This window comes from Molossus molossus, unplaced genomic scaffold (genome assembly GCF_014108415.1).
Source record: "Molossus molossus isolate mMolMol1 unplaced genomic scaffold, mMolMol1.p scaffold_m16_p_20, whole genome shotgun sequence".
Taxonomy (NCBI): Eukaryota; Metazoa; Chordata; class Mammalia; order Chiroptera; family Molossidae; genus Molossus; species Molossus molossus.
In genome coordinates this window covers 38,037,461-38,048,206 of record NW_023425356.1, presented here as the reverse complement: position 1 = coordinate 38,048,206, position 10,746 = coordinate 38,037,461, and the positions used below count along the sequence as shown (strand labels likewise).

General features: G+C 45.5%; 1 protein-coding gene across 10 annotated transcripts in view; it reads right to left on the bottom strand.

The window, feature by feature from the left end:
* Positions 1 to 8,404: 8,404 nt before the first annotated feature.
* RPS6KC1 (ribosomal protein S6 kinase C1) overlaps positions 8,405 to 10,746 on the bottom strand; it is a 166,029-nt gene continuing 163,687 nt past the window's right edge. For 9 of the 10 annotated variants that reach the window (XR_004960884.1, XR_004960879.1, XR_004960876.1 and 6 more), the window contains one exon: positions 8,405 to 8,633. Coding sequence is in view for 1 of the 10 variants with exons in the window: in XM_036272263.1 (XP_036128156.1) it covers positions 8,600 to 8,633 (34 nt within the window). In the remaining 9 variants the exon portion in view is untranslated. The remainder of the gene's footprint in view (positions 8,634 to 10,746) is intronic. The other variant, XR_004960878.1, reaches the window with a different exon arrangement.

Sequence of the window (10,746 nt, the reverse complement as noted above, 5' to 3'; positions counted from 1 at the left end):
TGATTATATGTAAGTGAAATAAATGACAGTAGTAATGAAAAGGACAAAAGGAAGGAATTAGGATTCTTGTTATAGCATGTTCATACTACCTGTGAAGTTCTATAGTGTTATCTGAAAGTGGACTTGAACTTGCTGTAAATGTATATTGCAAACTCTAGGTTAACCACTGAAAAGGGTTTTTAAAAAGTATAGCCAATATGCTAAGAAAGGAGAGAAAACCAAATCATGTAAAATGCCAAATTAAAACCACAGAAGGCAGAAAAAAAGTGAAAGACAAAGATAAGAACAAAGAACACAGGCAACAAATAGAAAACAGTAATAAACATGGTCGATATCAATGATCGCTGTGAACATCAATGGTCTAAATTTACCAATTAAAAGATAGAGATTGTCAGTCATTTAATCATTGATTTTTTTGTATCATTATCTTTTTTAGAGAGAGAGAAACATATACATGAGAGAGAAATGTCGATCGGTTGCCTCCCATACGTGCCCTGACTGGGATCAAACCCAAAACCCAGGCATGTGCCCTGACCAGGAATCGAACCATGACCTTTCAGTTTATGGGATGACACTCCAATCAACTGAGCCACATCAGCCAGGGCCTGTTAGAGTCAATGAAAAAAACTTTAAACATAAATATAGAGTAAAACTAAGCAATAGGAAAAATATACCAAACTAACACGAATTAAAAGAAAGAAGAGGTAGCTATATCAATTTCAGACACGGCAAACGTCAAAGCAAGTAAAGTTATCAAGGATAGAGACATTACATAATGACAAAGTGGTCAATTCTCTAAGACATAACAATCCTTAACTTGCATGTGCCTAACAACAGAGCCTTAAACTATGTGAGACAAATAAATAAAAGTACCTAACTGTATTGCAAAGAGAAATAAATGAATTCATTAACATGTCTGGAAATTTCAAAACCCCTCTATCAGAAATGGATAGATCCAGCAGGCAGAAAATCAGTAGAAACATTGTTTGAACTTAACAATACCATCAATCAACTGGATGTAATGAATATCTATAGACTACTTCATCCAACAACAGCAGAATATACATTTCTCCCAAGCTCACATGGAACATTTCATCAAGATAGACAATATTTGGGGCAATAAAGCACATCTTAACAAACTTAAAATTTGAGTAGAAATCGTATGGTGTCTACTTTTAAACCACAATAGAATCAAACTAGACATCAATAACAGAAAGATAACTGGTCCAAACCTGCAACACCAAATGCTGAGGATGTGGAGCCACGGGAACGCTCATTCACTGCTGGCGGGAATGCAGAATGGTGCCGCCACTTTGGGAGACAGTCCATTTCTTATCAAACTAAACATGCTTTTACCATATAATCCAGCAATCATGCTTAGTATTTACCCAAATGAGTTGAAAGCTTATATCCACACAAAAGCCTGCACATGTATATGTATAGCAGCTTTATTCATAATTGCCAAAGCTCAGAAGCAATCAAGATGTCCTTCAGTAGATGATAAACTGTGGTGCATCCAGACAATGGAAAATATTCAACGCTAAAACGAAATGAGCTGTCAAGCCATGAAGAACAGACGAAGCTTAAATGCATATTCCTAAATGAATGATGCTAATCTGAAAAGGCTACATACTATATGACTCCAACTATATGACCTTCTGAAAAAAAGCAAAATTATAGAAACAGTCAAATGTTCACTGGTTGCCAGGTGTTGGGGTTGGAGGGGGAGGGAAGGATAGGCAGGTGCACAGAGGATTTGGGCCCGAGGAAATACTCTTTCTACCATAAGGATGGTTGCACGTCATTATACATTTGTCCAAACCCATAGAATGGACACCACCAAGAGTGAACCCTAATGCATTCTACGGACTTTGGGTGGTCATAATGTGTCAAAGTAGGTTCATCCATTGTAACAAATGTACCACTCTGGTGGGGCACATTTATGGTGGGGAGGTTTACATATGTGGGAACGGGGGTTTATGGGATATCTCTGTACTTTCCCCTCAATTTTGCTGTAAACCTGAAACTGCACCAAAAGCCTTAATTTTAATTTCTTTTTTAAATTTCCTTTTCACCTTATATTTCTCCTAAGGCATATCTGTTGTTTGTTCACTCTTTTGTTCCTCCTAGTCTTCATTTCTCATTCTTTTCTTTTATTTCTAATTCTTCCTTGAATTGTCACATCTTTGAATTTTCTAATTGCGATTTATGTTGTTCTTTCATGTCATATATAATTTGCTTAATGTCTCTCGGTTCATTTGGAAACAGTAGATTAGTTTTGATCCGATTTGTGAACACATCTTTCTGGAATGCTTTCACTGTCTGCAAGGAGGTAACTGTATCCCTTCCCAACTCGATTCTTCTTATAGTAACTGTGTATGGGACTTGAAGCGGATTCTTTTCTGTTGTGCATTTTTATGTGAAATTCGTTTCCTTAAGCTATGAGAACGAAGCAGGTTAAAATTTGAAAAGCTCTAACTTCACAGAGCTCCCTCTTCTGTTGTTTTTGTGAAGTATTAAAAAAAAAAATGACATTTTGCTTTCTGAGATTTCCTGGCTGCTCTCCCCTTCCTTTGAACTGGACCTTTTCCTCGTCCCTCCCCTGCTCAATTTTGATTCCCTTCCCCGCAATTTCTCCTCATGCGGGGCCCTGTCCTAGAAGGCGGTTCTGGCAGGTCAATTTTGAGAGTTCAAAGGGCCAGAGCCTTTAATCCCTCTGATTGCAAGCTCTTTGCACTTACCAGGTGTCGAGTGGGCAGAGCGCCGTCGCCTTCAGCTGCTGCCCTCCGACTGGCCCACTGGGCTGGCTATTTGGGGCTCTCCTGTCCTGACTCGGTCAGAAGCTCCCGCCGCTCCTTTTTGTCTCCCACACGGACGCCCAGCTCATGCCCGCCCAGCTCATGCCCGTCTTGTGGCTATTGGCATTTTTGTCCGCAACTGCTTGAATTTTGGGATTCCTGCCACCTTGTCACCTAGTTTGGTTATTAACTGTTGTCTGGGGATATTTTGTTTTGCCACCGCCACCACCTTCCCGGGGTCATCGCCATCTCCCAACTCAGGCTCTTCTATCTCGGCTGCTGTCTACATGCCTTCGGCCTGTCACAGGAAGAACTTGGCCTCAGTTTGTCCAGAGGCCCTGTGGTGTGTGTGTGTGTGTGTATGTGTGTGTGTGTGTGTGTGTGCGTGTGTGTAGTTGGGAGAGAGGAGTGGAAAGGGGACCATGGGTGAGGTTGCTAACTGGGGGCAGAGTTACCAAAAGTGAAAGACGCAGTCCCTGCCTTAGGAGCTTGTCACCTAAGACGCCACCACACATGGGCTCGGAGAGGCAGGACTGCACTTCCCAGCTCCCAGTGCGCCACGCCGCCCGGGACAGCCGCCTTCTCGGGATTTCGGTTCCTCCACCCGTGAAACAGCATGTCACTTGCCCTGTCCCACTGCATAGGCCGTGGAGAGGAAAGGACAATGCAAGCCTTCCTAATCTGGGGGCCATGACCTGTAACCAGGGGGCAGGAGCCCTGTATTCTTCATCTGCCTCCGCCCCCCCGTGCCTCCCACAGTGCTGCACACATTCTGAGCACACATTCTTCTGCACCTTGAAAAAAAAAAAAAAAGGCACAAACAGCCCTATTATGTGATAATTAATTTTAAAAGCCCCTCAGCTTCAATGATGACAAGAGTCAATGTGCCCATGTGTGGGGGCTGCAGAGGCCACAGGAAAGACCCTTCACACGGAAGGAGTGGCCTTCAGCCCAAGTGTCAGCCATCAGAAGACACGGAGAGCTGAGTTGTTAAAATGCATTTTTTTTATTATTCAGCCTTCAGCAGAAATGTCACCTTTCTAAAGCAAGCTGTTATCGTGTGCTCCCCGTGCCAAACAGGCGCCTCTGAGGGGCAGGATTTTATCGCAACGTACTTAGTGACTTGTGTTTTCTTTCAAGGAGCTCCATGCCTTAAGGCACCTGGAACGCTAACGGCACAAGAAGGGAAGGCCAGCGAGGGGCGGACTCCAGCCCCACCAGACCAGGTCTTTGCAGAACAGGTCCGGGACCGGCATCAAAGCTGCAGCCCGCAGCCACCCCGCCATCAATCCCTGCCCTCGCGGGCCGCTCACTGTTTTCTGGTGGGCTCCTTGGTTGAAACCATATTCTCAAAGAAACTCCGTTTTGTGACAGGGCCCCATTAGCAGGCTCAGCCGCATGACAGGCCTCGAAGCAGCCAGCACAACTGCGGGCGACGCGTGCCAATAAGCCAGATGCTGCCACATATTGGCATCTGGGTCCGGGAATAGCAACCGTGTTCTCAGTCTGGCTAGGGATTCTGACCCCAGCTACGGAAGGAGACAAAGGAAGGAAAGAAAGCAGGAGCAAGGGGAGGGCGGGCAGACTGCGGAAGGGTCTCCTGGTAATTTCCCCCCGCGGATTTGAAGCTCCCACAACAAAAGCCTCGCTGGGAAGCTGCTACCAGCCCTGCAATGGGCGGGAGAGGTAGAGCCGGCAGCACTGGAAACCCAGCGAGCTGTTCTGGCACCTGGGGAGTGGGGGTGGTGGATTCAGAGGGAGACAGCTGCAGCGACGGGCTCCCTCCGCTCACTCCCTCCGACCGGGAGAGCCACAGTGGAGATAAGCCACCGGGTAGAGCTCAAATCTGCAGCAGAGGCACAGAGTGGCACCACTGGGTGCCTGCCACCCTCTCTGCTTCCTGGGTGGTGGACCGCCAGTGCCAGGAAGGCCAACCAGATGGCGAGGGCAAGATCCAGACCAGCGGGCTCATGGAAATCCTTCCAACCGAGAACGGTGTGACCAGCGGTGTTTTGGGTCACGGCAACCGGGTGCAGGCAAGAGGAAGCCCTGTACCCGGGGGTGCTTTTTGATACTAAGGCTATGCCAGCCTGGGTGAGGCTTCAGGTCCTGCTGGAGTCCTTATTAGGTGGAGGTGGGTTGGCTGGGGCGGTTGAACTGAAGTGAGTTAAGGGCTGGAAGTAAAAGAGAGAATGAAAAGCAAGCAGTTCTTTCTCAAAATGCCAAGTTCATCCATCATCCCCTCTACCCATGTCATGCTTGACGAGAGTTGCTCAGGGCCTCACGTGAAAGACAGGTTGCAGGAGCAAGAGAATGAGAGACTACATGGTCCAGAGTCCTGGCCTCGCCTGGCTGGTGTGGCTCAGTTGGTTGAGCGTCGACCCATGTACCAGGAGGTCACTGGTTTGATTTCCAGTCAGGGCACACGCCCAGGTTAGGGTTAGGTCCCCAGTAGGGGATGTGCAGGAGGCAGCCGATCGACATTTCTTTCTCATCCATGTTTCTCTCTCTCCCTTTCTCTCCCTCTCCCTCCCTCTCTCTCTGTAAAAAATCAATAATAAAATATAGATAGATGATAGATAGATGATAGATAGATAGATAGATAGATAGATAGATAGATAGATAGATAGATGATAGATAGAATCCTGCAGTCAGGCCGCTGGGGGGAATAGCCCCAATGGTCATTTACCAGCAGGGGGTCTCTCTGTTCCCCAGACACTGTAGTCCCTAGCCAGAACCACTTGGGTGTGTCTCTGGGCATAATCAGTGGGGGTGTTGGTGGGAACCTCTGTCTACCATTAGAAAAAGATGTGCAAAGCATGTCCATATTGATGGTGGTTTAAGCAATAATGTCATTTGCTTTGAAAAGAAGGACAGCACATGGAGTCTGAGTCAAGGCATAGCAAGAACATAGGGAGAGGAAGCAACTGCTAACACTGAAATCCCACCCACCCACCAAGTACGTAAAAGTATCCACACAGGTTGGAGATGCTCACCAAGAGGTCAAACATATATATTCGGTCAAAACATATTTCATTCATAATCTCATCTAATAATCTTGGGACTTTATAAACAAAAGTGGAAACTAAGAAGACAGTGGGTCATCCACATTCCCCTCACCCCAGCCCCCCCCCCACACACACACACACACACTTAGCCTGCAGGGAACATCTAGTACATTCACTTTACTCCTGTGAAGCTTGATGCCCATTTTCAAAAGGCAAAAGCATGTCCACCCGTAACGCACCCCCAGGGAGCCCCTCAGCTGTGAAGAGAACACGGAGCAGCTCCCACACGTCAGACCAGTGAGGACATTCTGTGTCCCTCCCAAACCTGGTGTAGGCTCTTCACATTCAGATTCTGAACACTGCAGGGACGACATACTACATTTCCACCGCGGCTCTGCTGGAGGAGCAAAAAACCTCAACAATATACGACGACGAATCAAGATAGTTACGATTGTAACCTGATGTTTCTTCTCTCTCTGGGGTATTGGACTCTAGAGGACTATGACAAGCGGCCTAGTCTCTTGGGGGGACAGAACCGCGTCCCCCGTCCTCCTCCTTTGCCCCCCTCTGACTTTCTCTGTCCCATTGGCTGTTCCCCTTCCTCCCTGTCTTCATTACCTGTCTTCTCCGATCACGTGTTCCCACCCACACAAGGACTCCTTGGGACAGCCTCCTGTGTTGGGAAATGTCTTCAATCTCAAACCACCGCAGGAACGATGCTTTGTGCTCGTAAAAGCAGAGGCAACAAGCGGACATGAGCTAAGCCCGTGGTTCTCACACCTGACGGTACCTCGGAATCACCCAGAGGAGCTTGTAAAACGCTGCTGTGCAGGCTCCCGAGTTCCGATTCAGTAGGTTTGGGACAGGGGTCAAGAATTTGCATTTGCAACAAGTGATGCTAACTTACTGGTCCGGGGATCACTTTTTTTTTTTTTTTTTTTAACTTCCCTGAAACTTTTTTATTTGGGAATAGTTTCAAATGTAAAGAAAAGTTGCAAGAAGAATAAAAATCCTCATATTCCCTTCACCCAGAGTGGGACCACTGTCAGAACACCCAGCTCAGCGCGGCATGCCGAGTCCGGGGCCGACCACCATCCGCTCGCCAGGCTGCGGTGCCTTCTCCGAGCAAGGGCAGAACACGCTCCGAATCGAAAGCAAACCAACTTTTTAAAAAAGCCAAAGGTGGGAAGAAGTGTCACAAAATGTGAAAGGAAGTGAGTTGGGACCCAGGAGTTTTAAGTTAAGCTCTGAATAGTAAATATCGTCGTCAATCAAACGGGGGGAGCGTATATGCGCCCCTGGTTTGTCTCTGCGGTGCTTCCTCGGGGGTGATTTTGCAAACAACAAATCCATAATCTCCTCGTACAAACTGGCTTCAGGAAAAAGGGAAAGCAATTATTTGATAGGGAAACTACTCTGTACACTTGAGGGACCTGGACGAGAGGCTGATTCTGCACCCACCTTAACTCGGGACTTTATCTCTTGCCTGAATTTCTGTAATAACTCCTACCTGATCTTCCTGCCTCTATCACTTTCTCTCCAATTTATTCTCCATTCTAACCCTAAAATTATCTTTTGAACAGCAGGATGCAATAATGTCAGCTCTCTAAGAACCTTCCCGAGTTCCCTACAACCTAGGGGATGACGTCCAGATATCTGGGCACGGCGTTTAATCTGGCTCAAACTGACCTTTCAAATGCGTGTCCCTACAAGCCAGCCGAAACAGAACACGCACAGCTTTTCATTTGCCCACCTCCATGCCTTTGGACACAACTGGTTTTTTGTTCCCCTCGATACTTTCCTTCTCCCCAAACAAAATCTTGGGGGGGGGGGAGTCCTAGGTTTAAAAATACTACGGTAACTTCAAGGTTCTGCCCCATAGAGGAAGCCTTCCTGCGGTTCCTCAGATCTCCTTTGTGTGCGCGCCATACCCTGCTTGTGCCTTGTACCTCGCAGCATGTGCCCCACTTATTATTTATGCCTTCCTTCCCCGGGTTTTAGAAGGCCCTTGAAGGCAGGCACCATGTCTTTTGTTCAGCGACTAGAGAAGCACCTAAGTGGGAAGGGGTAGATAAGAGAAGATGAAGGGAGGAGGAAGAAGAAATGAGAACACAGTAGGGGAGCATGGTGAGGGGGGGAAGTTCCGTTTTAAAGTTTTCTTAGTGATTCAGAAACTTTTGGCTGAAGACAGATCCTCCAAATAGCTAACGTATTTTCTTTCCAGAACAATCCCAAGACACTGAATCATTGCACACTTTTTCTCTTGTTTTGCCAACACTATGTCGCCCTTTCTTCTTGTTTCCTATCTGTGTGGCTATTGAATCAGATATCTGGGCCACACCGCCTTGTGGTCATTATTTTGCCTGAAAGACTCAGATCCCTTTAAATCTGTCAAATCTCCTTTGATATTAGTGGGGGGGGGGGGGGGGATTAAAACCCTTACCTTGTGGACTAGCTTTAGGGGGAATTTGATCAACATTCCTAGAAGAGTTATCTTCTTGATATAAATTTTTATTTAAGACTTATAAAAGCAGAATGCCAGCAACTCTATAAGTATGACCAAACTCTGGTTCATTTGTCATTCTTCCTTACCACACTCAGTAAGGGGTACTTCTGCCCAAAGAAATCCCAGCAGCTCTTCACGGATCCGCAGGGCTTCTTCCTCTGCCAACAGCTGCCTTCAGCAAGGGGGTGGAGCTAGAACTGACTCTAGATAAGGCTTGTCACACGTCTTTCCAAAACAGCAGTCCAGCACCTCACTTCCTGGGACAGTGGGAAGAGTTCAGTTCCCGCCTAACAGTTCCTGGAGGAAGAACGGTGAATTGCACTACGGAAAAAGTCAAGAAACATATTTCACTCGTATGTGGGATATAAAACAGAAAGAAACCAATGAACACACACAAAACAAAACATACAAACTCCTAGACACAGACGGCAGTACGGCAGTCACAGGAGGAAAAGGAGGGTAGAAAAAGGTAGGAGTCAAATATACAGTGACAAAGTATTCGACTTTGGGTGGCGAACACACAATGCAGTATTCCGATGATGGATTACAGAACTGTGCACTTGAAACCTGTATACTTTTATTAACCGATGTCACTCCAATAATTTAATAATTTTTTTAAAAATCTAGCTCAACAAAGAAGGCTCTTTGTTACACCAGAGAGATACCTGGGCCAACACAACTGCTTCATTTCCCTAGACCACCTCACTGAACTTCCTTTGTTACCCCTCCACAGACTTTCTCTGCCTCGACTTCTCCCCGTAATGAGATCCCTTCATCAAGGGAAGAAGTCATATGATAGGGCCAAAAATAAAAAAAAAATGCACAGCTATACTACCTGACTCGGTGTCATCAGCGCTGTAATCCTTCCCCGAAAGGAAGCCGATGCTGGGTTCCTATCTGCTGCCTTTGAGAGAGCGAGCGATGCCAAGTCACTAACACCCACACCACTTTGCTTCCCATCTCCCTACTGCTGCTCTACTTGCAACTTTATTTTGAAATAGCTGACTTCACACCTTTTACCATCTAGTAACCCTTCAACACAAGGACCTAATATGAAATCCTTAAAATGAGCTGAGTAGACATCAAATACTCAAAAGTCCAAATTACCTAGACTGGTAGAGGTTAATGTTCCGCATTAAATACAAACAGAAAGTATCAATTTTGTACTCTGATGATGCCTGCCAAAGAACTGAGTCAAATAAACACATAAAATGTGATAGATGAGGGCAATAGGGTAGGAATACCATCACAGTTATTGAGAAAGGTCTAAGAAGTGAGCAAATGTAGGTGTGTCCTAACCTCCTTTCGCCTCTGCATACTTCTGTCTGGACCTTCAACTCTCCTTTTCCAGTATAAGCTGACTGAGAAACAACCTTTTGATATTTCATTCTATTTATAATTTTTAGAGCCACATAATCATTAAGGGCTGTGCTCCTGAACAGGTCTATGGCAGCAACCCAAGTATCTAGGATTACTAGAAAAATAATTATAAGAAAACAGTTAAGTACCAATCTGAGATTTTTCACTAACCTTGTCTTTCTACAATGTTGGTTTATCAAATTAGTCCACTCCAAAAAACAGAAAGTCCATTATGTTTGTGGCACTATGAACTCACCCTTTTCATCCTATAGTTAAGGAACAGGTCTGGAATGTTGTTATTTGATCAACGTTAAAGTCTAGTTAGTCACAGAGGTAGGATCAGGACACCACTCTAAGACTTCCCGATATATTTCACACTCCTCAAAGAGTGAGCCTGAAATATCAGGCTTCATTACCCAGAGCATTTAGATATACCAGAGGTTAAATCAACCACTTCTAAGAAGAAAAATGATACACCTTCTGCCTTGGCCTTTGCTATAAAGTAATACCTAAGTAAGTCCAATAAAGATGCTGTAAGTGGCCCCTTGAGAGGCAAAGAGCCTTTCAACGCTATAGTCAGATTTCTTTCTGTTTGGATTCATAAATGGTGGGCAAGTGATTTCAACCAGGGCATACTATGTGTGGGGTCCTATTGTAGTGTTACTGGTCATAGCATGAGTATTAGTGACAAGTTTTATATTCTTCAGCCCAGCTGGTGTGGCTCAGTGGACTGAGCATTGCCCTAAGTACCAAGAGGCCACTGGTTCAATTCCTGGTCAGGGCACATGCCCAGGGTGCAGGCTCAACCCCCAGTAGGGGGCATACAGAGGCAGTCAATTGATGTTCTCTCTCATCAATGTTTCTATCTCTCTCTCCTTCTCCATTCCTCTCTCTCTAAAATCAATAAAGAAAAAATAAAAAGGTAAGTGGCAATACACTATATTATTGACAACCTGCTAGAAAAAGCTCTCTTTTTTAAAAAAAATGTTTTTGATAGATTTTTTTAGAGCAAAAGGAAGGGAGAGGCAGAGATAGAAACATCGATGAGAGAGAGGAGCACCAACATCGATCGGCT